The sequence below is a fragment of the Capsicum annuum genome, chromosome 3 (genome assembly GCF_002878395.1).
Source record: "Capsicum annuum cultivar UCD-10X-F1 chromosome 3, UCD10Xv1.1, whole genome shotgun sequence".
In the NCBI taxonomy this organism is placed as follows: domain Eukaryota; kingdom Viridiplantae; phylum Streptophyta; class Magnoliopsida; order Solanales; family Solanaceae; genus Capsicum; species Capsicum annuum.
Genome location: NC_061113.1, coordinates 34,553,460 through 34,580,915, shown reverse-complemented (window position 1 = coordinate 34,580,915; position 27,456 = coordinate 34,553,460). Strand labels below are relative to the sequence as shown.

Below are 27,456 nucleotides of genomic sequence, written 5' to 3'. Positions count from 1 at the left end.
ATTTAGGAGTCTTATTATTTTAGGAAGTCTAGTAGAAAGAAAAATATTAATTGATTCTCTTACCATATATTTTAGGAATTCCATATATTTTAGAAAGTTTAGTTAATATAATAAAAAATAATTAAATAATAAATTAAAAAAATAGTGAAAAGAGTTTTGTCTAAAAAATAGTCTTTTAATGAAAGATAAAAAATTCATATCACTTTTCTAAAGATTATCATACTTTTAATATATTATAGATATAGATATAGATGTATCAAGAATAAAGGTAAAAAATGAAATTTTACGTAAATTTAAAACAAGCAAGGATATAGAATTTGTGTAATTTATACTTAAGTGGCTAAATGGAGAACCCATTTTGGTCGCCCATTCCCAAATTGACAGCTTGGACATATTGGCCAAGAAAATGCAGACTGGAATTGTGGATAAGGGCATATATCCTGTCACCATTTCCTCTTTGTCCCTCCAATTAAAATTTTTCTAAGCTGGCCACCTCCAAATTCTGATAATTTTCCTGTAATCCTGTCTATTCCATCAATCTGATAAGACTTTGCTTACATTTTCCTCAACAAACCTTTACAACAAAGTCAACCAGAAGTATACATACGTTACCCTCCGTTTCGAAATAAGTGAATTATTGAAGTATTTATTAATATTTCCAAATAAATGAATCATTAAATTTTTTTCCAAATTTACCCTTATAATTTGACAATCAATTAACTTTTAAAAATGTATTACAAGGTCAACTTTTTTTTTTTTGGGTAAAAATGGAAAGTGGTATTAAATTTACGTCTTTAATGTTTTTTCCTTAATCTGTGTGCCAAAATCCAACAATTCATTTATTATGAAACGAAGGGAGTATCTTTTATTCAAAACAAACTTATAATGCACTCCATACTCCTTTTTATCTTTTTGCCTTACAACAACAATATACCCTGTGTAACCGACAAATAGAATTTAGAGATGGTAGTGCATACACAGACCTTACCTCTACAATGTAGAATGGTTGTTTCCGATAGACCTTTGGCTGAAGTAAAAACATTACAAAACAGTTTGAAAAAAGAAACAACAGGGTGAAGGAGCCATCTTTTTGCCTTCTCTAAAATAAAATAAAATAAAATGATACAGTAGGGAGCAAACCTCACCATGATCAATAGAGGCACAAATAAATTCATTCTAAAATTTGTAAGTAGATATTTTGACATGATTGAACATAACTCCAGACCCCGAGGTAAAACTGACAAGTGGAGGGAAAAGTTCTCATTCCTTCCACTTCAAAAGAATGGATGGTATATTAGTCACAAGTGTTAAGAACCTATAGCCTATATCAAAACAAAAAACTCTATAATGGTTGTACATATTCAACATCATTTTCTTTTTCCTTTTCTGGATATGATTTTTGACGAGTGGAGGTGCTCACTGTTCAGTATCTCAAATGGTCGTCGATGAAATGAGATGGCCTAAGATCAAATGGCCTTTAGTCCAGCCAGCCCACGAAGCTTCTCACAGAGTACAAAAGTAATCATGGTTTGTGGAGCCAATCTTGTAAATATTGCCAGGCCTCTGAAAATATTCCATATTCAAGAAACAGATAATTAATGACTTAAGCAGAAACATTTGTGAAGTCATACTGTCAAAATTGCTAAATCAGAGTCAGGCATGTTTCGACTTACCCTTTGTATAGGCCAGAAGGACCTTCAGTGCGAAGTACCTGGAATCATACGGTTTCATGAAACATTAGTTTAAGGTCATCTGAGTATTGTAGTAGCAGAATCGCAAGCATTCTGAAATTTTTTCCAAATTTCTTATTAACCCCTACTGCTGTAATATCCCCTATCCTGTGTCCTAGTAGCTCATTCCCAATGAAATAACTTATCATTCAGTTCTTCCCCTCTATATTAAGTTTTGGTTAAGTCTTTTGACAAAAAGATGGCTGAAGGGCGAAAAGAACTTTACCCCGAATGCAAAACTATACACCTAGAAAGGCTTGACTATGCTAAAAACTCACAAGTATGATTGTTAAAGTAAAAAAAAACAATGGAATCCTTGTTGAACACAATTGTAGATAAATAACCATAGAAAAGGGAGAGGTAAGAGGTTAACAACCTGATATGCACAGTGCAATCCATTTCTATACATTCCAGCACAACTTGATTCTCTCTGCAACATAAGACGGGTTTTAACCATGTCCATTGGTGCTGTCATAAGCGTGCTTACTGTCCCTGAAATGATACTTGAGCTTCACAATATGCAGAAGAAGAGTTAGCATATAATAGACTGCTAATGACGAAAGTAGAACCATTAATCCTCTTGAAACATAAATTGAAGATGAAAACATTCTCATAGCAACAGCTCACACAGGTGGAATAGGACATTGATTTCCACAAACTAAAGACTAATACCTATCTGGGAAACAAAAGGTTATTGAAACAGTCAGATTATAGTTTCAGTGCGTTCTAACCATAAATATACGGTACATGGTCCTAACTTAACCCAAAAACTATTGAGGAGAAGATTGTCCAAATCCATATAAGCAAATCACTAGTCCAATCCCCAACCAATGTGGACTCTAACCCACTCTAACACCCCCTTCACGCCAAGGCCCAACTCGAGCGTGACCGAGAGCCCAAACGGTATAGATCTGGCTTTGATACCATATAAAGATAGCTCATGAGGAGAGGATTACCACAAATATAAGCAAACCTAACCAATGTGTGCCTCTAAACACACTCTAATAAACCCTTCACGCCCAGACCCAACTGGAGTGTGAACCGAGAGCCCATGATGGACAAAAAATATGGCATATGGGCGTAACTCAACCGCAAAAGCTAGATCATGAACGGAGAATTGTGCAAGTCCATATATGCAAACCATCCATTCATTCCTCAACCTATGTGGGACTCCATCCCACTCTAACACCGGCAGCACTCCAAAGATAGAAAAGATTAGCAGTGTTGCTCATAGTATAATTATCTAAGGATGCATGCTAGTGAAATCTTTTAGATACTTTTTAACTATCAGTTACTGCCTAAATGAAAGAATAACTAAATGCAGGCTAACTCCTGAATCTCTATTTCATGCTAATTAAATTCTCATAGTATAAATTGTAACCATCCTTTTTGTCTAAGTAATCAGTAGCCTAGCATCGAGAAAAGAAGGTGCATTACTTCAACTCCAATCATACAATCTCATGTTCTCTAAAATTAGCAAGCATATTGGCATAAATTTACAGTGACGGGAAGCGCGCCTACATGAGATGAAGATGAAATCCTTCCTCCAGGGGAGTATACTTTATAAGTGCCTGCTTGGATTCGTCGTATGTGGCCAACTGAGATGCAGTCAACGTGGCAGCTCTAGCCATAGCAGGCCCAACCCCCTTCCAAAGAGCTCTAACTCCTTCTTCTGAAGCAATTCTCCTCATTTCATAGATTGGTCCTAAGCGTGATCTTGTGTTCATTTGCATCCGTACCTGGAAACCAGCATAACAAATGAGGATTTTTCAGTGGAACTCATTAAGCTTTCAGAAGAGAATACCTTCAAGACTTCCATAGGATTGGTCAGTGCAGTGGCAATGGCCCCTGAGAATGCTCCAGATGCAATCTTCACCAAGATATTGGTGGACTCAAAAGCCAATTCACAGAGATATTTTGATGGTTCGTATAATCCTAAACGGAGACCACCATAAAGAACTGACCTCGTCAATGCAGGCGCCAATCCTAGATACAAGGACCTCAGTCCTTCACTTTCAACTACTTGAAGAGAGAGCCTCCCCTGACACCAGTGAAATGTGACAAATCACATAAGCTGAAGCAATTAACCCAGATATATCTTTCTAAGCAATAATAAAAAGGGAAATAAACGAAAAAAGCCCAAGCTTCCTCTCATACCATTCCGACCAACGGACCTCTCTGACCAACAAGTTGCATCTGCAGTCTGACTTTCAGAACATCTGCGCACAAGAAACACAACCATGCATCTTTATTATCGTGTTTCTCTGAAAGACAACTACAGTTAGGGTTGAGGGAGGAGGAATTAGGTTATGCACCCATTCCTTCCATATCCTTGCATTTTAAATCTTCCAGTCAAAATTATAACGCCTCAAGTAGATGGAACAACATGTGATAATGTAGGACATTCGTGTAGTTAGTTCTCTAAAGTTGAATGCTTAGACCCCTTTTCATGCTCCTGTGTAGTGTAGCTGTAAAGAATGGATCTTGGGCCCAACTCAACCTCAAAAGCCAGCTCATGAGGGGAGGATCGTCCAAGTCCATATAAGGAGACCAATTATTGTCCAAGTCCATATAAGGAGACCAATTACCCATCCTTTTTCTAATGTGGGATACTTCTCTGAAAGACAACTACAGTTATGGTTGAGGGAGGAGGAATTAGGTTATGCACCCATTCCTTCCATATCTTTCCATTTTAAATCTTCCAGTTAAAATTATAACGCCTCAAGTAGATGGAACAACATGTGATAATGTAGGACATTCATGTAGTTAGTTCTCCAAAGTTGAATGCTTAGACCGCTTTTCATTCTCCTGAGTAGTGCAGCTGTAAAGAATGGAACTTGGACCTAACTCAACCTCAAAAACTAGCTCATAAGGGGAGGATTGTTCAAGTTATATAAGGAGACCAATTATTGTCCAAGTCCATATAAGGAGACCAATTACCCATCCTTTTTCCATTGTGGGATACTTAACACTCCCCCGCACGCCTAAGCCTCGTTAACCGGAGTGTGGAAAATATAATATGGGGGCCCAACATCGGTGAACAAAGATTTGGGATGGGCTTGGCTTTGATACTATGTAAAAAATGGATCTTGGACCAAACTCAATCTCAAAAGCTAGCTCATGAGGGGAGGATTGTCTAAGTCCATATAAGGAGACCAATTACCCATTCCTTTTCCGATGTGAGATACTTAACAGTAGCGATAATATAGAACTCAATAACTTTAAATAGTTTTAGGAGAAAAATAAGCAGTGATTAGGAATTCCTTTTTTGCTACTTTAAAGGAGAGGTAATTACATTGAATGACAAACCACCCAAGTAAAATAAAGAACGTTCAACTTAATACCGCTATGTAAAGACTGTAAAGTTATACCTAGCGAGAATCTTTCGACTCAGTATAGGTTGTTGGTGATGGATTTGGTTATCAATAAGGGCAATAAAAAAAGAAGTGTGAAGGCTCGGCCCAGGATTAAGTGGGGTAGCTTGACTTTGGCTAGTGCTTTGGAAATGGAGGAGAAGTTGAAGAGTAAGGGGGCTTGGGACAGTAGAGGGGGTGTAGATAGTATGTGGGAGACGACTGTCAATTGCATTATAGAGACTGCTAGAGAGGTTTCGGGTGTCTCGAGAGGTCGATCTGGCATACATTGAGGAAACTGGTGGTGGAACGAAGAGGTTAAGAGAAAGGTGGAGTCTAAGAAGGTGGCTTATGCTAAGTTGGTTGAGAGCAAGGATGATGAGGAAAGACAGACGAATAAGGAGGAGTATAAGGTAGCTAGAAGAGAGGCTAAGTTAACGGTTACGACGGCTAAGACAACAACTTTTGAGAGCTTGTATGCGGATTTAAAGGATAAAGGCGGAGATAAGAAGTTGTATAGGCAGACCAAGGCTAGGGAGCGGAGGGCTCGTGGCCTTGACCAAGTGAAGTGCATCAAAAGAGAGGATGGTACAGTGTTGGTTGAGGATGCCCTCATTGGGGAGAGATGGCAGTTCTATTTTCATAAACTTTTGAACGACAAGGGGGACAAAGGTTTCGTGTTGGGTGACTTAGAGAAATCTGAGGAGTGTCGCGATTATGGTTATTGTAGGCGTATCAAGGTTGAGGAGGTCAAGAGAGCTATTCGCAGGATGCGGCGGCGTAAGGCGACGGGGCCAGACGAGATTCCATTGGATTTTTGGAAAAGCACAAGCGAGGCAGGTTTGGAGTGGTTGACAAGGTTGTTTAACATTATTTTTAGGGCAGCAAAGATGCCTGAAGTGTGGAGGTGGAGTACGATGATTCCAGTGTATAAGAACAAGGGAGACATCCAGAGTTGCAACAACTATAGAGGTATTAAGTTGTTGAGTCATACTATGAAGTTTAGGAAAGGGTCGTAAAGTTGAAGATGAGAAGGATTGTGACGATCTCTGAGAATCAGTTCAGTTTTATACCAGGTTGCTCGACCACTAAGGCCATTTACCTTGTGAGGAGATTAGTGGAGCAGTTTCAGGAGAGGAAGGACTTGCACATAGTATTTATTGATTTTGAGAAGGCATATGACAGAGTTCCCAGGGAGATTTTATGGAGGTGCTTGGAGGCTAGAAGGGTGCCCGTGGCGTATACTAAGTCGATTCAGGATATGTATGATGGTGCGAAGGCTCGTGTGAGGACGATATGTGGAGATTCGGAGCACTTCCCAGTTTTGATAGGGTTGCACTAGGGATCGACTCTTAGCCCGTTTTTATTTGCCTTGGTGATGGATGTTTTGACGCGACATATTCAAGGGAGGTGCCTTACTGTATGTTATTTGCGGATGAGGTGGTACTGATTGACGAGACTCGGGATGGAGTTAATGATAAGTTGGAGATTTAGATACAGACACTTGAGTCTAAAGGATTTCGGTTAAGTAGAACCAAGATGGAATACTTGGAATGTAAGTTCAGTGATGTGTCGTAGGAGGCTGGAGTGGTTGTGAAGTTGAACTCTCAGGTCATTCAGAAGAGGGAGAGTTTCAAGTATCTGGGGCTTATGATTTAGGGCAATGGTGAGATTGACGAGGATGTCACGCATTGTATCAGGGCAGGGTGGTTGAAATGGAGGCTCGCTTTGGGAGTTCTATGTGATAAGAAGGTGCCCCCGAAGCTTAAAGAAAAGTTCTACAAAGTGGTAGTCCAGCCGGCTAGGTGTATGAAGCGGAGTGTTGGTCAGTTAAGAACTCCCACATCCAAAAGTTAAAAGTGGCAGAGATGAGAATGTTGTGATGGATGTGTGGACACACCAGGAAAGATAGGGTGAGGAATGAGATTATTCGATAGAAGGTGGGAGTTGCCTCGGTGGAGGACAAGATGCGAGAAGTGAGGTTACGTTGGTTCGGGCACGTGATGAGGAGGGACTCTGATGCTCGAGGGCGAAGGTGTGAAACACTGGCTATGAATGATTTTAGGCAGGGTAGAGGTAGGCCGAAGAAATAATGGAAGGAGGTGATTAGGCATGATATGGAGCAGTTACAGCTTAAAGAGGACATGACCCTTGATAGAAAGGTGTGGAGGACGCGGATTAGGGTAGAGAGTTAGGGGGTGGGAGTGCGTCGGTAATAGTAGGGGAGCACTCCTTTGTGTCTGGAGTTTCTTGTTTGTGGTGTTGTGGCTGTAGTATTATCTTGTGACTAGCGTTTATTTTGCATACCGTACTAGCCTGTATGCACTTATCTTTTGTGTTTGTTATACTGTTAGTTTGTTTTGCGTACCATACTAGTTTATATGCACTTATCTTTTGTGTTTGTTATACTGTTATCGGTCCTAAGCCGGGAGTCTATCGAAAACAGTCTCTCTAATTCTCCTGAGGTAGTGGTATGATCTGCGTACACTCTACCCTCCCCAGACCCCACTAGGTGAGAATACACTGAGTATGTTGTTGTTGTTGTGTCTCTCCCCCTCTTGGGTGGCAATATATTTTGCAACTCGAAGTAACATCATCAACAGATCGGTACTATTTATTGATATGTGTTTTTTAAAAGAGTGATATTATCCAGTCTTGTCTAGTTGCAACAAAGGTTACTTTCTACCCTGAGCTTTCACTAAATTGGCCAAGCAAAAACAAAGCAATAGCTAATTCTAAGTAGGCGTTTGGACATGTTTTGACTGACATTTAAAGAAGGCATAATAATTAAACATGCCCTTTAATTTAACCTCAGATTACATCTATGACCTTCAACTTTAGATGTGCATAAGTAGGCACCTAAACTAGTATAAAGTTGAACAAGTAGACATAGGTGTCCTATGTGGCATAATACACGTGGGATGCCTATGTAGGACACAAATTGGCCACATGTGTCTACTTGTTCAACTTTATACAAGTTTAGATGCCTACTTATGCACATCCAAAGTTGGAGGTCAAAGATGTAATCAGAGGCCAAGTTAAAGGGAATATTTATATATTGTGCCTTTAAAGAAAGTAGTATTTAAAGTTGAAAAGAAGTTGAAGTTGTGTTTGAACATGCAGTTCACTTGGAAAAAGTTCAGAATTTGTGTGTCGGGAAAAAAATTCACAACCAGTTTTTTCAAATTTGAGAAACCTATCCTCAAAAAACCAACCAAAAATCATTCTTATATATAACCAAGTACGACCTTAGTCTCATTTTCTCACCATCAATAAGAATACTAAGCAACATTTGCATCTAAAGTTTACTCCTTTAAGCCAAACCTTTACTTATTAAGTTCAAAGCAACAAAGTGACTTCCAAATTCAATAGAAGGGTATAAGGTAGAATCAATAAATAAGCATAAAAAGGGGAAACCCGGTGCACTAAAGCTCCTACTATGCTCAGGGTCCGAGGAAGTGCCACATTACAAAGGTCTATTGTAATCTGGTGCATTAAAACTCCTGGTATGTGTGGAGTTCAGGAAAGGACCGAACCACAAGAGTCTATGGTACGGAACCTTACCCTGTATTTTTGCAAGAGGTTGTTTCCACGGCTGGAAACTGTGACCTTCCGGTTACATGACAACAACTTTAATGATTACTACAAAACTCCCCTTCAATCAATAAACAAGCATAGAAAGGGAGAATTAAGTGAAGAAAGAACCTAAAGGATGAGTGATGCCAGTTGCAGCAGCAACAGACATTCCACTTGTACCAAAATGAGACACAACATCTGAGGCTGAAACAATCCATTTTCTTCTCTCCTTCACCTCCATAGATCCTGTAAAAGGTTAGAGTATAACAAATTAAAAAAGAAACTTTCCCATAACAAATAGTGGTGGAGCCAAGATTTTCACTAAGTGGTTCAAAATATGAAAAATTGAACACATCAAGAAGTAAATGGGGTTTAAGATATATTCCTCTAGTCCATATTAACTTAATTTGTGAGGTAGTTAGGACATAAATTGGATACCAATCAAAGTCTCTTGAACTCATCAACTAGAAATAAGAATGAGGGGCAAAAATGAAAAAAATTTCTAACAACTCTCTTGAAAATTGTACAATTAAGTTTATTCGAACATTAAAAAATAGCTTAAAAATTAAGTTAATATGCACTAGAAAGACAATTATATATACATTAACATGTAATTTTCCACCGAAGAGGATTTGATGAACCCTTCATTATTGAGGTGATAAGTTCGAGTCAGCGAGACAGAAAAAAGGATGGAAGCTCCGAAGGTAAAAAGAAAAGTAGAATAAATTATGCTTATTCTAAAAGGGGAATAACAATTTTGTTGATGGATAAGAGAAACATATTGATACAGAGAAATGGGGTTGAAATGAAGAACCTGAAGAGAGAGTTTTTCCGGTTGCCGGCGGCGTTGATTCGCCGGCCATTCTTGATTTCTCCGAAATGGTTTTTTTTTTTTTAATAATTGAATTGAATTTTGAAGCATGAATAAAAGAGCGGTTAATTTTGTGATTATAACTGAATCGGGTAACGGCGCGTTTTCCAATAAACTATGCTCCTTCCCTTTGGTTGGTTGGTGTTCTGTTGGCCTTCCTGTTTGGACCCGTATTTCTCAATATTTTGAAATCATATTCGTTCTAAATATTATTTGCAAACAATCTCTCTACTTCTTTAAATATAATAAGATAAATATAATAATATAAATGGAGGTGGACCCACATAGTTAACCGAGGGTGCACATATACCCGGTAACCTTTTTAAAAAAAATTATATATATATATATATGTATAGATATCCTACTAAAGAGTTAATATATATAATTGTGCACCCTCAATAACAAAAACTATTTGGGTGCATTGGTTTTGAACTTATATGCTAGTATCCTTTGAGCCCCGACTTTGCGGGTTCGATTCTTGATGAATGCCCCTTTTTTTCACTTACCTAACATAATAACATTTAATTGCCACCAGCTCAGCTGACCCCACAGCACCGAAAGCGGAAACTAGAATTACAAGGAGCAATTTTAATCCTCCATTTGACTCCCCTAAATTCCAAGCCCTATTCTGTATTTCCCAAATTCCCGCAAAAGCCAAACTCCCTGGAAAGTGGAAACTAGATTTACAATTTCAATTCTCCATTTGACCCTAACAGGTATACATTTCTTCCTTTTGTTTTTTTATTTTTTTATTTAACTTTGGATAATGTTAAATCATAAATGCTTTTAATATTTATTTGTTGTTTGAAAGTTAATGTGTAAAATTTATTTGTATTTGTTTTCTTGCTTCTATTTAAGTTTATGGACTTTGATTAAAAATAAATAATTAATTTTATTTATATTCTTGATGGATTTTTTATCTTGTAGGAATTTGTTATTGATTCTTGTGAATTGAAATTTTGAAATTGATAGATATTATTCTCCTCAACAAAGTTCTAATTTTAAAGACAATTCTCATCGCCTTAGCAAAAGCAAAAAAGGGCAAAAAAAGTTTCAAGGTCCGTTATATTTAAGCACAAATTACAAATAAAGCGTAAAATTTAACAAAAATAAGCATAAAGGAGAAAAAATATAAACATATGTCTAGTTCAAGACTAATAATATAAGCATGAATGACAAATATATGAACACATAAATTGTTTTTTTTTATTAAGTGAAATATCAATTGTTTAGTGTTCGTATCTCCAGAAAAGCCTCATTGAAAGTATATCTTATAAATTAGAACCTAGTTGCACATTAAACGAGGTGAGCGATCAACACAAATTTGAGTCTTGATTCAGAACTTATGCGCGCCTTTGACAATACTGGTGCACCCCTAGACTTCAAATCCTGGGTTCGCCTCTGGGTATAAACTGCGTACATCTTACCCTTCTCATGCCCTACTTAATTATGGGAATACACTAGATTTGTTGTTGTTGATTTTATATACGTTTGAAATATGATAAATTCTATGTCTATAATTTATAATCTATAAAAGTGTGAAGGTTTTAAAAATATTATTTGAACCTTTTTGCCCTTCATTAAAAGTCTTTGTTTTAGACAACATCATCTTTTCACTATTTTTTCTTAATATTTAAAAGTGAAAATTAGTTAAATATATCTATGATAAAACCTTTTCTTATTAAAATCATCAGAATTAATGACAACTAATACCTTTTTAATTAGTTTAAGAATTTTAAATCAACTAAATTTAATTTTAAGAAGATTTAAAAAATGTAGACATAAATATAAAAGTATTAGAATAAACTGATGCATCTCTCTTAAGGTACTGCATGACGAACACAAAAATAGTGATCCATCGCCCACTTGAAACTTCTCATGATAACAATGGATTATGATTTTGATAATTTGTAGCTTTTCTCTTTAATTTAGTCCTATTTGTTGAACAAGAACGTAGCAACTATAGGTGCCCGTCCCCGTGCATAGTGGCAACATGATTAAAGAGAGGGAAGTGTCAATAAACGTAGAACTCATAAAATACGATTACTAATACTTAAGGTAACCCATGTACTATTTCGTGATATTTTTTTAAGGAAAAACTATTATATTTTATTTAAAGTCAATTGTTATTTTTCAATCATTTATTCTTTTATATATTTCACGTTGATTGAAGGTTTGACGTGAAACACACGTGCAACGCAGGTACACTAATCTAGTTATAATATATATATATATATATATGTCTTTACCGTTAATGAAATGGTACGTATATGCCCCTCACACTAATGGTAGGGGCATATGTGTACTCAAAGTATGACGAATGGTATATATATATCATAGTTCGGGAGTATATTTGCCTCTTTTTTATTTTAATTTTTCATTTCAAATAATTAACTCAAATTCACTACCCAACCCAATAAATCCATCAAATGCGATTTCAAACCAACTCGATCCGACCTATACTTTTTGTTTCAAATCCGATAATCCCTCTATTTTTCTCTTAAGCGTGAACCCTAATCAAATTGTAGTGATTGGTCGATGCTGCTAGTTAATGTTTATGGATTGGAGATTAGACTGGAGGTGGACGAATCTAAGAGTGCAACGATGGTTCGTCGGGGAGGAGGGGTTCGATTCGACGGAAACGATGGCCATGTAGTGTTGACCATTGGTGAGTAGTGTTTTTTCAACAAAATTTCATTGTAAATTAAAACATGAGGGGTTCAATTTATATGGTGTTGTTATTGGGTGTTATGGGTTAATTTTTGTGTTTGAAATTGATAATAGTGGGTGCTATGGTATTGTGTGTGTATACAGTTATAGGGGTGGAAAATGCGTCTGTTAAAAAGGCGTATCTTGAGTTTTAATTGAGATCGTATCGGATAGTAGATTTATTGCGCCGGGTAGTAAATTTGGGTTAGTTATTTTAGATAAAAAAATTAAAATAAAAAAGAGATAAATATACCTCCGAACTATAATAAATGGTACGTATATATCCCCATCATACTTTGGGTACACATATGCCCCTACCCAAAATGTATCATTTATCATACCTTGGGGTTAAATTTACTCTTGCTGCATATTTTAGGGCCAAATTTACCTCTCTATTTTGAAAAATTGACTAAATAAAGCCTTGGCATAATTTGGGGTCCAATTTATTTCGATGTCATACTTTGGGGTCAAATTTATCCTCGTTGTTAAGAATTTTTTCATATGTATTCTTTCTTTAATAGAAAATCCCAAATCAACATTAAATGTCTCATGTTTTTAAAATAAACACACTCTAATTTAACTCGTCCAACCCGACTCGAGCCACAAAAAAGATACAAATAAATATACCCCCTTAGTTCTGTTGATCATATTTGTCCAACGAGATTAACCCTCTAGATATTTAGCATTGCATAGCTCATAAAAATAAATTTGCATAAGTGAAAATACAAACAAATATACCTCTCCCTCACTTCATGGATCAAAATCAGTGTAGAGCTCATGAAAAATAGCACTTAGCGATCAAATGCAACATATTAGGCTCACTAGATATTTCTTTAGATGATTGAGTTAAGATATCTCCTGATGTGTCAATCGTGGCATCTCTTCATTCTTATGTTTTTATGTACAATTTGGACCTACATAATTTTTTTATTATGTCATTTGCTAAGAAAGCTTATTCACTAATTCTAGAATCTAAATGCATATAGAATTGAAAATTAAATTTTGAAATTTGAACATAATTGAAACATGAGCAGAGTTTGTAACAAACAGTTTCTCTAGTTCCATACTTCTGTGTTAGCCATTTCATTTTACTTTTCGTTCATTTATAAAAAAAAAAAACTATTAGTGTTGCACGTTGAAAGAGAAGTATATTTGTTCATTGAAAAAATCCGGTCAACAGAATTGTTAAGACTTGTGAAGTTTTGATGATTGACAAGAGGCCATGGAACAAGTAAGCTTAGCCGGTCCATAAAGAAATATTTTTTAAAAGAGTTCAACTTGCAAGAGAACTTTGTGTGAATAAAGTCACATGTGCAAAAATAAAGGAACTGAAGTTTGTTACTTTAGAAAAACATAAGGAGATCACCATGTGCTAAGAATAAGAGTTAGTGTTTGACTACAACAGTCAAAAAGAGAGTTCAAGAAGCATTGGAGTCCTTGTGGAGTTGTTGAAGTTATAACTACTCAAAGTCTTCCAAAACAAAATTGATGCACATATACTGATAGGAAAAAACAAAGAACACGAGCAAATAAGCAAGAATAATGTTTGAGAGACCTTGCTATCGAAATACAACCTAATTCAGTGTACCAGATTAAAGAACATGTTTGATCCATGTATCTAATAGTCTTCTATTCTAGTTAATATGTATTAGAATGTTTATTGAGTTGGAATTTTATGTTTTTTAGTTCCATTGTGTTAGAAATTTTTTTAGGAGTTTGGTCTTCGAGTTGGAATAACTCATAGACTTGGGAACATAAACCTTGTTGTGTATTTTTAGGAATTAGAGTTAATTCCTATAGTTGTTAGAGTTTTGTAATCTGATTTTCAAATGGGGGAACTTGAAGTGGGTTTCAATAGTCTGGGAGATTGTTGAAAATTAGGAATTAGAGCTTATAATTCCTTATGTTATAGAGTGTGTAATTTTTTGTTAAGAGACTCATTATGTTTAGTGAAATTGGGGTTAAATTATGTTGCGGTACTTGGCTGGATATGTTTTTGCGTAAAACTATCATGTTCATTATTTACCGTCTTTACTTCTTCTGTTGGAACATGTTAGACAATCTGCTATGTGTAGTGTTGATGATTAGTAGCTAAAATGCAAGGGATTAGGTCCCTGGATGTGCAAAGTACGGTACAGATGCACATGGTATTTGCACAATTTTGTCCTTTTGTATAACAAACTTGCAGGTGTTATTTTGTACTGACTTGAACAGTTGGTCCAATGATATTTCAACCCTAATCATCACTTATCTATAAAAGGGAAGAGACGTCTCTTCATCAAATGGTTTTTGCCATTTACAAAGAGTGAAGAGAGACAACAAAAACCCTCATTTCATCACTGCTCAAGTTCTTAGCTATATATGTAAGCTTAAATCAAAATTGTTCTTGAGTAAGTACTGATTTGTAATCGAACTACTCATGCTATAAGAGTAGTCTTTCTTTTGTGAGTGCTTAGGTATAGTTACCTAAGTTAGTTACTGATTGAGGTAATCAGTAGAGAAGTCCTTGGTATAGTTACCAAGATGAAATTATAGTAGAGTTACTATAAGCGAAAAGAGACTGGAGGTAGGTTAAAATCTAGACTGTAATTAGGAGGTTGATTATAGCGGATTTCTTTGGTGCTTGTGAGGAAAAGTCGTGGTTTTTCTCTTTCTCGATTTCCAAGTATAAATCTTGTGTTCTTACTTTCCTACATTGCCTTTAAATTTCTAGCATCTCCTAGTTGTTTTTCTGTTCTATCGCTTGAGACTAATTTTGAGGGACCTGGTCCCTCACTGTGTTGTACAACCCCAATATTTCAATAATTGGTATCAGAGCAGGCTCACTCTAAAAAGGTCATACCTAGAGTGTTCTGGTTATCATGACTACTATGGCTGAACTAGGGGTGGAAAGAAAAGAAGCAAGAAGGAAGAAATTGCTGACCTTGAAGACTCTATAATCTAACCTAGGTGAAAAAGACACTGAAGTTGCACTTCTAGCAACAAAGATTATTAAAGTTATAAAAAGGGTTGGTCAGCTTAGTAAAAAGAATGATAAAAATTCTAATAATTCAAGAAGGAAGGCAGCAACTGAATATGTTGTAAAGCAAGCTCTAGCAGTATGGAGAGACTCTTCCAGTGAATCAGGTAAAGATGAAAAAACTGAAGGTGTTTCTATGCTAATAATGGAAGGCAGTCCAGTTATCTATGATTCACTGTTTGCATTCATGGCAAACTCAGAAGATGAAAAAAAGAAAGAGGTAACTTTTTTTTATATTAAGGATAATCTAGATAACTACTCTGTTAAAAGGTTAGAGCCTTGCTAGTGTGTTGATAGACTCTGTGTTTGAGTTAACTGCTAAGAAAAATACTCTAAAAGAAAAGATAGAGAATCAGGAGATTGAATTAGCTGACTTGATTCTTCAGATTTCTGAAACAAAAGAACAATTTGCTATGTTAAAACCTGACAATCAGAACTTGGTGAGTCAACTGAAGAAAGTCAATGCTTCTGATGGTAAAGAGAATAAAGAAGCCTGAAAGCTTTAAATTGAACTTGAAGAGAAACTGAGGGATTGTCAAAAACACCTTAGGTCTACGCTCCAAAAGAATAAAAAAACTAGAGAGGAGCCTAATCCATTTAAAAGAAGAGTTTAAAAAATCTCTTAAATGGGATGATTCTTAATAGACTCATTCTAAATTGAATAGTCAAAGTATTAATGATGTCAAAAGCCTAGGTTTCCAAGGAAAAACTCAGCATACTGGGTCCAAAGAGAAACTATAAATGATGTTGAAAATAAGGCTTTCAAACCTATGTGTAATCATTATGGAAAAGATGTGAACATCATAGGAAATGGTCAAAGATGGAAAAAATTTGTGATAAGAAGATTCAAATATATTCAACAGGGGTACACACAACTAATTGAGGTGAAAAAGAATTCTCTATCTAAATGAGCTCAAGAAGGTTCTGATCACACCATTATCTTCGTACTAGAAACTTAAGCTCGAGTGGGTTCTTAAATCAAACAAGTGATCATGACTCCAGGTTTGAGAAAGGAGACTGCTGTCAAGAATACTAATTAAAAGACATTATTCAAAGCTTAAGTATGGAAGATCTAAATGCAGCCTCTCTTTCAAGACATTTCAAATGGAGGTGTCATAGTTTGTACTAAGTTCTTTTAAGGGACCTGGTCCCTAACAAATTATGATGAAAAGCATCAAGACAAAAGGGGTGTGCAGAGGCCAAAACATGAGTCGATCAAGACAACCTGATTTATCATATAAATTCGTGTCTCCTCTAAAAATTTTGCTATGTCAAGAAGCCAGATATCCATGATAAAGTAGGCATATCCTAATCTAACTCAGTATCATATCTTTGCAGGTATACATCCAAGGGAAGAACTTTGGAAGAAAATAATTGAAGCAAACACAAATAGGAAATTTACTCAAAAAGGAGAGGGACCCGGTCCCATCTTTCAGGTTAGTGTCAAAACAATGTGCCTTAAAAATCATTAAATTTCTATTTGAAAAAGGTCATATGTCTTCTTCTACCTGAACAAAAGTTGTCAAACTTAAACCAATGTGAAGAGTCTCCTTCAGTAATTAATAGGGTCAATTCAAAAATTCCTCTTAAACGACCATCTCATCAACTAAAAATTTAAATCCTTTTATTTCATACTCTTCACAAGTAACTCGGAACGTTTTTTTCTTCTTCTTTCTCCCTCTCTCTCTAAGAGTAAAAAATGATTGAAACACCATATGTTTCAAAATCCTTAAAAGAACTATCCTCATATCAACCTCAAAAACTACATAGTACTTTACCCATCAGTCCTCCTTCGAATTTTTTGAAACCTTTAGTGAAACTATTCTAGCCAAACCTCTAGGTTCCAGTAAGAACTCTGATGAGTTAGTCTTGAAAATTGACCTAAATCAAGGGTTTGACTCGCTAAGGTATCAATAAACGTCTCAATCAGAAATTTCCTCTTCCATAAAAAAACCTGAGTCCTCTAAGTCAAATCCCACATTTTCCCAGTTGGTTGATGAAGAAATTCCTATAAAGGAAGCTTATCCATTCAGCAGCATAAACTGGATAACTGAAAATTTTCTTTTACTTGGACATAATCTTAAGGAAAGTTCTGCAAGTGGGAAAAAGCAAATAGTAAGAGAAAATGTTGACTTGAAGAAGGATAGGGAATTTGTTTTACCTCAAAATAAGGAAAATGAGGAGGATGAGGATGAACAACCTCTGGTCTGGAAAATGAATAAACTGAAAGTAAGTAAAGGAAAAGGGGAAATGATTAATACTGTCATACAAGGCACTGAATCTTATTCTACTAGGAGGTTTGAAGAGAGGTTCTTGTTTATCCCTTTTGAATTTTGTTTAAAAGAAAATGGTGTGGACCTCTTTAAAACAATTTTGAAAAAATTCAAAAAAATTTCGAAATAATTTTGAGAAATTCACAGAATCGCCACTTGATTTTTATAGAAAAAATCAAGAAAAAACTTAAGAAGGTTTCAAAGGTTCAAAAACAGAAATAAACCTTTAAAACTAGAGAAACTGGGTAAGGATTCAATTAAGAACCTAAGAAGGTTTTTAAGCCACTTAGGAGCGTCCGTTTAAAATAGTTTACCAAAAAAAACTAACTTGACTAACTAAAAGTGGCTAAATTTCGCAAAGACTTGATTTTATAAAAAATATTAAAATTATTTACTTAAACATGACATTTATTTATTCAAAGGAGAAACATTCTATTTGAATTAAACTAAGTTGCAATTTTCTTTGAATTTCAAGAGGAAAATGATTTTTTTATTTTTATGAAAAGGGAAGGAGATTGTATAGTTATTTTCTTATTATTATAGAAAAGTCAATTTTGTTATAAAAAATGCCTTTGGAAAAGATGCTAAGAAAGTATTGAAAGTGCTTTGCTAATTTTTGAAAAGTTGAATTTCAAAACAAATTAGTTTCTTAGATTTGGAGATTAATAACTTAGGTTTGGAGAAAATTATTTTAATCCAAGTAAACTATTAATCATATGAACAAAATAAATGTCATCTTAAAATAACATAAGCACTTTTAGAAGACTTGTTTTGGGGAGAAAATCGAAGGAACCAATTTAATCCATTTTTAGACAAGACGAATTAGGTGAAAAAATTATGAATTAAATAAAAGAAAATTAAGATAAAATAAAATAGCAATACCTTAGGGAATTTATCTAGATTAATTGATTTATACAAATAAACAATAGGGAAAAGGACAAATAAGCTGCAAAAAATAATACAAGAATTGAAATTAGGGCATTAATTAGCCCATTTTCAAAGCTGGACAGCATTGGTTTTAGGCCTATTTAAATGGCCCTTTTCAACCATCTTTCAGGTGTGTATATCAGCTGTATATTGCATCCCCTTTTCTTCACGTTTTTTCCATATATTCACTGTATATCAACACGTAGATGGTTGCATATTTGCTTTCAGCTTTACTGTGCATCATATGTTGGTGTATATCAACCACCTTTGACCTGTAAAGCATGTATATATGGCGTATATGAATGTATACCAGAAGCTGTCTATGATATATTAATCCATTTTGTGGATTTGGTATGGGTCTTGACTTGATGCAATTTGAGTTTAACCCAACGGAATGCGAGAGATGGGAGTCCGATGGACTCGATAGAGGATTTCATGCAAAGGGAAAGATAGTGCGAATTAGTAAATTTGTTAATATATGAAGAAGGACGTTTATTAAACATATAGGAAAATACACATCACAAAGACACTATCTCACACCGCAACTTCAGTCAATTTGATGGAAAAGAAAGAAGAAAACAAATATTTATCTATCTAGCCAAGGTCACATTTTAGATGAAAGGGGAAAGTTATGATGCAAGTAGGTCGCATTTTACACTAAAGATGTTACACACAAACTGAGGATAGCCCGAATAGAAATAACTTGACGCTTTAATTTTCCAAACTAAATTGATCACCAATGATACTGATAAAGTAACATGAAAAAGTAACTTTCATTTTTATATCCATAACTCGTATTCTATATATATTGATTAGCTATTCGATGTTTACACCAAATAATCGGTAACATGTACATAACATGCACCTTTTTAATTTACTTTATTCAAGGTTAATTTGTCAAAAGAGAGACATGATTAGAACTATCATATTGGTCATTATTTGTTATCAGTTTATTTTATGTTAATAATAAATAGCTTAAAATAATTGTTAGACAAATATAATATTGTAAACACAAGGATCTTAGTGTTACAAGAGAGACAAATATAATATTGTAAATACAACTATTATTTTGAATTAGTAGTAGTGCATACCAAGTCTCTATAGACAAGTTACAATATTTTAGTTCATTCATTAAATAATTAACAGAAATAAATAATTTTCAGTAATGTCTCAAATGGACAAAATGCTAACTCTCTAGTTTTAAACTAAACCAACGAGTCCAAGATGATTAAGATCTTTTTGTTTCTAAATTAGGTAATTTTAACAGAAAAAATTATTAAGAAAAAATCTCATGGCAAGCTTGCTCAAATTTCGAATCAAGGAAAAAGAAAGTAATTAATTTGAAATAAATATTCACAATAATTTTCAAACAAGAGCCCTAAACTCATATAATTCTAAAGATTTGATCACAATTACAAGCATTCCAGGAGTGAAAAAACAGTTTCATTTAATCAATTAGGCACCTAATCTACAACTTCACATGAAAGAGATTTTGAAGCTAAGTTTTGTGAAAATAAAATTCTTAATATCACATCAAAACATCATTTTTTTGTTTTACAATTTGAAAGTATTATGATGCTACTGGGAAAAGGGACAAGTTTGAGGCACCAACCACAATTATATAAAAGAGACAAAAAGATTTGAATCTTACAACATGATATACCCAAAAAGGAGCACAGTCTCATCAAACACATTAACAGAGTTCAATCCTTCTCACTTTAAGCATATAATCTAAGGAAAATAGGAGCAATATTCAAATTTTGATTTGCGTAAGACATTATTAGGTCCTCAAAACACTAAACAAGACCATTAACTCTAATAAACAATACCCATTGTAGATCAATTCCAAAAAAAAAATTGCATGCCAACATGAAATATGCGATAAAGTTAAGTTTGGATTTTTTCTTTTTTACACACAAATATAAGAAAATGTAAAGCGGATGAAGTATTTACCTTTTTGAGGGCAGCAAACTAGGACAAATGAATCTTGGCAACAGATTTCACCACCGGAGTTTGAATTCTGATCCTTCGGCGTTTAATTTTTTCCATCGGAATCGAGTTTTTGAGTCTGTTTCTTCTAGAATTTTTGGTGCGTAGGATTAGAAGCATGCGCCTTCCAAATCCTCAAATTTTTTCCCAAAAATTTGACTCCTCTCTCGTTTGTTCTTCAATGGGTATTTATAGGAAGTTTTGGCCTGATTTTGGGGGAAAACAAATAAGAAATTGAGAATGAAAAATTTAAAATTCAAATAGGAATTAATTGTGATCGTTCGTGTTCATACCAGATCGATCGATTTTGAGGAAAATCCAAATTAATAGTTGTCGTTGTTGACTTGCTTTACTGTTGTTGCGTTGAAATTATTGTGTTGTTGTCGAAGTTGTTGTGGAACATTGTTGGTACGGGTTGCTTTAGTTGTTGATAACGTTGTCGGCTGGGTTGTTGTTTATTTTAGAAGAGGAGTTGGGCCAGGTATGGGGGAATTTTGGGCTGGTGTTGTTGCGTTAAAATTGTTGTTTTTGCTGAAGTTATTTGGTGAGGAGAACGAGCTTAAAAAGGGTGTTAGGTTATAATTTTTGGGGCCAATGGTTGTTGGTTTAGGTTAATTGGGTCAGCTGGTCCAATTTAAAATAAGGAAAATGAGTTGTTGGATTAAAAAGGGACTTTGGGGGTTATTTTTAATTTAAGATTTATCCACCTTATTTAATTTTAGATCAAACTAAAAATCAATTGGCTAATTGCATTACAATTGTGATCAATTTGATTTCAATCACGGCGCAACTATAATAAAGGCTAAGTCAAATTGTAATTCAATATGAATCAATACCCAATTTAATTTTGAATTTCTTGGTTAAATAGAATCAACAAATATTCTCCAAATAAATCAATTTTGAGGATAAATTATTTTTAAATTAAAATTTTACTCATTTGAATTAATTTTCAAGATGATCCTAGATTAAAATCCATTTTTTTCATAAAATAATTATTTAAGTAACAATATTATACTATCTCGTATATACAAATACAAGAGTATATAATCGCTACTTAAAAATAAAAAAACTACTTCGATAAATTTTTTTGAGAAGTTTTTATTCGGATAAAATAAATATTAGTATAATTTTATTTAAAATTAAAGAAATTCAAAATTAAACTTAGTTGTGGAGGGTAAAAATTAGGTGTCAACAGTTGTTAGCAGACATCCTAAAAGAAAATAAGTCCTCTACCTTTAAAAGAAGAAAATTGAAGAAATATATTGATGAGAAGGAGAAAGATATTGAAGTTGTGGAGGTTAGAGAAAATGAAGTTTCTGATTCTGATTTTGTTATTGCAACGAAGAGGAAAAGATAAGAAGTCCACAATGCTGAAAGGACCAGGTCCTCTTACTTAAAGTCTGGTAATTCCGCTGCAAGCTGGAAGAAGCACTTAGCTATGAGGAAAAAGAAAGTTTCTGTGGGACCTGGTCCCAAGAAAAGAAAAACTGAGGAACCAAGTGATGACTCAAGGAGAAGAAGAAAAAATGAAGAAAAGGAGATTGTTCCTAAAGAAGAAAGGATTGCTATTTTGGAAATCTAGAAAGTATTGTCTGAAAGAGTATTTGATCCAAAGATTTATGAAAAATTTGGTATGGTAGACATAGTGGAATATGTGAAACACCAAGGATGACTGCATCTACTGGAAGAATCGGCTCCTATGCTCTTTGAAAATGAAGTCAGGAAAATTTATTATACCATAGACTTCTCAAAAAATGGGATGAGTCTTCCCAGTTTAGTGCAAGGGAAGGAGATACACCTGGATGAAGAAACACTAGGGAGAATCTTGAATATACTTATTATAGGGGTGAGAACTGTGACAAATCAACAATCTACTATTGAATTCGTGATTAAGGCATCAAAGGTTGGAGGAACATGAACAATTGTAGTGAAAAATAATTTTTTTAAAAAACGAGTATTAGCTGGTATTTGAGTTCATCAATAGGTCCTGCTGTCAAGGTTTTAAAAGAGAACAATTGCCTCTAGTGTTGACCTGTTCTTGATCGAATGTTTGAGTTAATAAACTTACTGACTTTTATGATAGAGCACATGGAGAAGGTAATCTTTGAGAAAAAAAAAGAAAAACATAGAATGTCATATGGGTATTTTCTAAACAAAGTATTTGATCACTTCGGGGTAATTGAGACAAAGGGAATGCCAGAAACTGTCAAACAAAAGCTCAGTCTGACAACCTTGGTTGAAAATGAGTGTTGTCCCAAGTGTCAAATTTTTTGGCTGCTCAAGAAAGCTTAACCAAGAAAATGTATGAGTTGAGAATTATGTTAGCAGCAAAGGACATTGAAATAATACACCTAAAATTGCAGAATCAAAAGTTGTCTTCTAAGGAATCAGGTTCCACCGAAGAACTTGTAGCAGAAAATGTAAAGCTCAAAAGCAAAATTGCAGAATTAACTGATGAAGTTCAAGGACAGAATGTTAAAGTAAACATCCTCACTAAAAAATTATTAAACGATCATGATGCTGAGCCTGCTAGAATGAACATGCTGCTAAAATCACTTTGCCCTAGACCCCCTTCTACCTGAATCCTAGTGTGTCTGTCTCCTGTGTCTGCTTCTATTGTGGCCTTTGAAAATGGTTGTTTAATGTTTTGATTGGTGTATTGAATTGGTGCTAATAAAAATTAATAAATTTATGCATGTGTGCTTCATTTGCTTCCTTATTGCAAAGTTATTCTTCACGTTAGTATTGCCTCAATAGTCATGAGCTAATTAGCCGCCACTTCTTTTTACTTATGGTTTACTGCCGCTCTTTTTCAATGATGCTAAAAAGGAGAATACTGACTTCATATGTAAGGACCCGGTGCATGTGTGTGCTCACATGGCGCAAAAGTATGGTAGCATAGTGACAGGAGGAAGTGTACAAGTACAAGCACAATGTCTAAGATTGATAATAATCCATACAATATTATTTGGTGTAGCATAGATCGATTTGCTTGTCTACTATAGACTATATATGAGATCTGAATTTATTACTCTTTGTGAATTTAATGAAGGCAATCTATAGTTGTATTCATTGAACAAACATCTCCCTAAATACAATCCTCTGAATTTCTCTTATGCTTGGACCGTTACCATCACTAAAATAATTTACGCATAGTGAAGCAATCATCTCGGATGAGATTTTCTTATGCCTTCCTGTGGGTTGTTCAACACCGCACATGTGGAACTCAACATACTTGTATATGCAAAATCTGTCCGAGGATTCATACTTCCTTGCCTGCAACAACCAGTCGCAACCACGAGATACACATTTCACCTTCAATAATTTGGTGCAACTCTTCTCCATAAAATAATTAAAATTTTGCCTCACCGATGCTCCATTTAGTAGCATTTTTAGCTCTTTATTGTCGGCGAGTGTTTGATCACGATAGAAATTGGTTTCATCGGCGAAGGAATGTCTTGGTTGTGATCTCATTCCATAATCTTCTTCTGCATCTTGCGATTTTGATGAAACGTATTCCATATGCGTATAATTATCTTCCATATTAATTGGATGATCGCTATCATTCTCATAATCATTCAAATCATAGTCAACTGTCGGGCGCCTAGGTGAGGGTGTTGATGAATTCAACCATTCTTCAAAGGACCTCTCAACTACCTTTATCCTTAAAATAGGCCTAAAGCCATCAGCATCAACATCCACTATATACAACAACACACGTTTATCATTATTTATGATCGTAGGAAGGACATTTTCCCTAAATGCATTAGATAGCAAATCACCACGTCGCTCGACACACAATCTAGATCTCCGCTTTTCATTAAGCTTGCAACCAGTTCATCGTATGAACCGTTGCGGCAAATCGCAATGGGCAATGTCAGCTTAGTAAAAGATTTCCATCTCCAACATTTGGGAGTCTCCTCCTATTCTCCTATGAAATCACCGAAAATTAGAATAAATTCTGCAATAGATATCCTAGAATTAAGCTTTGGTCGATGGTAGATTATGTTGAGGGTCTATGTCGGGATGTATGCACGGTCGATGACCGACAATGACTTGGCCGATATCCGTATAAAAACTTTAAAATTGCAAATATTGCTTCTAATCAACGATCGTTGGATTTATGGAATAGAGAAATGAACTTGGAGTCGCCTGAGCTATTGTAATGTACTTTCTAAAGAGGTTTTGAGTAATGTGAGTGGTTTAAAACTTTTTAATAATGGTGGAAAGTGTGTTTGAGAAGATAGCAAACAAATAGGGTAACAATGAATACAATGGACAAACTTATGATGTTTGTTGACTGATTTAGAGCTGATCGCCAAAAAAGTGGCCTGAATAAGAGCTTTTTGGAGGGAAAAAACCTTATATTTTAAGCTTTTGGATTTTTTTTTAATTATTTTGAGAAACCAAGATATTTTTGTATTATATAATTGTGGATGATGGAATGAATTAAAGTGTATTATTAGAAACTTGTGGATGAATTTGTTAAGTTGGAAAGATTGGATAATGAGGCGGATTAAAGTGGGTATATGACAAATTTTTCAAGACTTTTATCTAAAGGAAAAATTTCAGAAATAGCAACTATAGAGTCTTAATTGTAACTTTTATAGCAACAGTTTCATAATTACGAAAAATAACAAATTTTATTTTGTATTTAAGTAAACTGTTGCTATACAAATACATATACAACAAGATTTACTGTCCTTATTTTACTCAAATTAGTTGAATTAAATAAAGAATAATTATCTTATCTAATTAAATTCCCATAAATTACTCTTATTTAAATTAGTAAATTCTTTTTCCAAATCAAACTCAAATATGAAGATTTCAAAATTTCAAAATATCATTCTTTTATGTCTCTAATTATTTTTTCTTGTTAGTTTTTTTTATTTTTTTAATCTTTTTTTACTTTATTTTTTTTATTTTTCACTTTTTTCTTTCTACTTTATTTTTTCTCTTCTACTTCTCTTTTTTTTTTTTCCTTTTTCGTTTTTATGTATTTTTTTCTTTTTTTTTCCTTTTCTCATTTTTTTTCCATTTTCTTCTTCTTCTTTTTTTAATTTTTTTTCACTTTTGTTTTTACACTTCTATTTCTCTTTTTTAATTTCTTTTTCACTTTTTTTTTGAATTTTTATTTTCCATTTTTGTTTTTCCTATCTTTTTTCTTTTATTTTTTTTACTCTTCTATCTCTATCTTTTATTTTTAAAAGACAAATATCTATATCATATATACATATTCAAAAAATATACAAAATAAATAGACATACAGATTTGCATATATATTTAAGATAAAAAAAATATACATATATATATCTGTATATGTATTTACAGAAATACATATCTGACTCACATGTATATATAAACATATAGGACACAAAATCTCTATAACAAAAATGACAATTATATACATATACATATAGGTAATAAAAAATACATGATACATATCTTAAACAGTAAAAGAATTCAAATAAGTACATATATTACCCTCTAAAATGACGTAGTATGTACAGTTCAAAGACAAATCTAACACCGTATAAAATACATAGAGCTTTGGATATGTATTTACAAAATACATATCTGATCCATATGTATATTCTTATTTTATATGAGTCACCTTTGTATTTTGCAAATATATATGAAGATATATAGTATAGTTATGTTTGTTACTGTTTAATATGAATATGATATGTATTTCGTAAATACATATATATGTTTTGTACTGTAAATACATATTCAAATCTGTATGACTATGTATTTTGTATATTTTTTGAATATGTGTATGTGATATACATATTTGTCTTTTCAAAATAAAAGTTAGAGATAGAAGAGTTAAAAAATGAAAAAAAAATAAAAATATAAAAAGAAAAAACCGAAAAAAAGAGAAGCGAAAAATAAAAAAAAAGAAAGAAAGAGAAATAGAAGTATAAAATAAAAAAAAAAAAATAGAAAAAAGAAAAAAAAGTGGAAAGAAAAAAAAGAAAAAGAAATCAAAATAAAATGATAAAAAAATAAGATGAAAAAAAACTAAAAAGAAAAAAAAGGTAGAGATATAAGAGAGTGAACTACAGTAATGATGTTTTATTTTAAAATCTTGAAGATCATGGAGATAATTATTTTCAAATATGAAAATAGAAGAGAGAAAATAAAGTGGAAATAAAAAAATAAAAATAAAAAAAATAAAATAAAATGATAAAAAAATAAGATGAAAAAAAAGGGGTAAAAGATATGGTTATATTTGAGGGAGGTGAAATAGTGGAGTAAATATAGGAAAATGTAAAGTAGTGAGAGTAACGAGTAAAATAATGTTACTCTTGCTATAAACTGTAATTTTACAAAAGTGTTGTTATTTATTGTAATTATAGCCTTAAGTATGCTACTTTCTGTAATTTTTCCTTATCTAAATGACAAAATAAGAATTGAAAACATCCTTTTTGGCATGAAAACCCGTGTTAGTATCCTATGTAAAAATTAGTAAATAAGAAAAAATATCTCGAGCTCAAAAGTTGCTTGTGTGTTCATGAAAGAAATATAAATCTCTCATTGTTGCGAGGATCTGGGTTACTTAATACCAAGGTGGAATGAAAAAATGTCTTTATAATAACAACAAATTTAAATTAGGCAAAATGACCTTCTGGACCCCTGTACTATGTCGGTTTTGTAAGTTGGACACTTTTACTTACATGTTTGTCGTTTGAACCCCTAAACCGACTAAAAAACAACATTTTAAACACTTTTTAGGTAAGTGTAACACACTCTCCCACGTCAGCTGCCACATCAGTTGTCACGTGTGCCACGTCATCTTCCACGTCATTTTTATATATAAAAAATATTACATATTAAAATAAATAAATAAATAAATAAAAAAACCCTCCCCTCCTCTTCTTCCTCTCTCTTTTCCCATTTCTTTCCATTTGTTGTTCATCTTTCTCCATTCTCTTTCCCTATTTCTTTCTTTTTGCTGTCTTTCTTTCTTCATTTTTTTTTCTTACAAACGAACTTTTTCCATGGT

The 27,456-nt window shown here is 33.8% G+C and overlaps 1 protein-coding gene and 1 long non-coding RNA gene across 3 annotated transcripts; both read right to left on the bottom strand.

The window, feature by feature from the left end:
• Window positions 1-1,158: 1,158 nt before the first annotated feature.
• LOC107863968 (mitochondrial substrate carrier family protein ucpB) lies at window positions 1,159-9,704 on the bottom strand. 2 transcript variants are annotated; one of them, XM_016710194.2, is made up of 8 exons: window positions 9,474-9,698; window positions 8,789-8,905; window positions 3,888-3,949; window positions 3,535-3,771; window positions 3,252-3,469; window positions 2,107-2,239; window positions 1,674-1,711; window positions 1,159-1,563 (listed from the first exon to the last, which is right to left on the bottom strand). In XM_016710194.2, the coding sequence occupies exons 1-8, from the start codon at window positions 9,520-9,522 to the stop codon at window positions 1,467-1,469; spliced, it is 951 nt and encodes a 316-aa protein (XP_016565680.1). In that variant the 5' UTR covers window positions 9,523-9,698; the 3' UTR covers window positions 1,159-1,466. The 2 variants fall into 2 exon arrangements, 1 of the variants encoding a protein (XP_016565680.1); XR_007053531.1 differs by having other exon boundaries at window positions 1,459-1,563; window positions 2,107-2,222; window positions 9,474-9,704.
• Window positions 9,705-18,322: 8,618 nt separating this feature from the next.
• LOC107866392 lies at window positions 18,323-20,932 on the bottom strand. The gene is made up of 3 exons (XR_001672909.2): window positions 20,741-20,932; window positions 20,412-20,653; window positions 18,323-18,730 (listed from the first exon to the last, which is right to left on the bottom strand). It is a non-coding gene; the product is annotated as an uncharacterized LOC107866392 (long non-coding RNA).
• Between the last annotated feature and the right edge of the window lie 6,524 nt (window positions 20,933-27,456).

Bases quoted from the DNA above. Each gene is read 5' to 3' on its own strand.
- LOC107863968 (XM_016710194.2), bottom strand. From the start codon at position 9,522: ATGGCCGGCGAATCAACGCCGCCGGCAACCGGAAAAACTCTCTCTTCA. The intron at 3,772-3,887 runs GTATGAGAGGAA...CACTGGTGTCAG, and splicing joins GAGGTCCGTTGGTCGGAATG to GGGAGGCTCTCTCTTCAAGT. The intron at 3,470-3,534 runs GTATTCTCTTCT...GCTGGTTTCCAG, and splicing joins ATCCTATGGAAGTCTTGAAG to GTACGGATGCAAATGAACAC.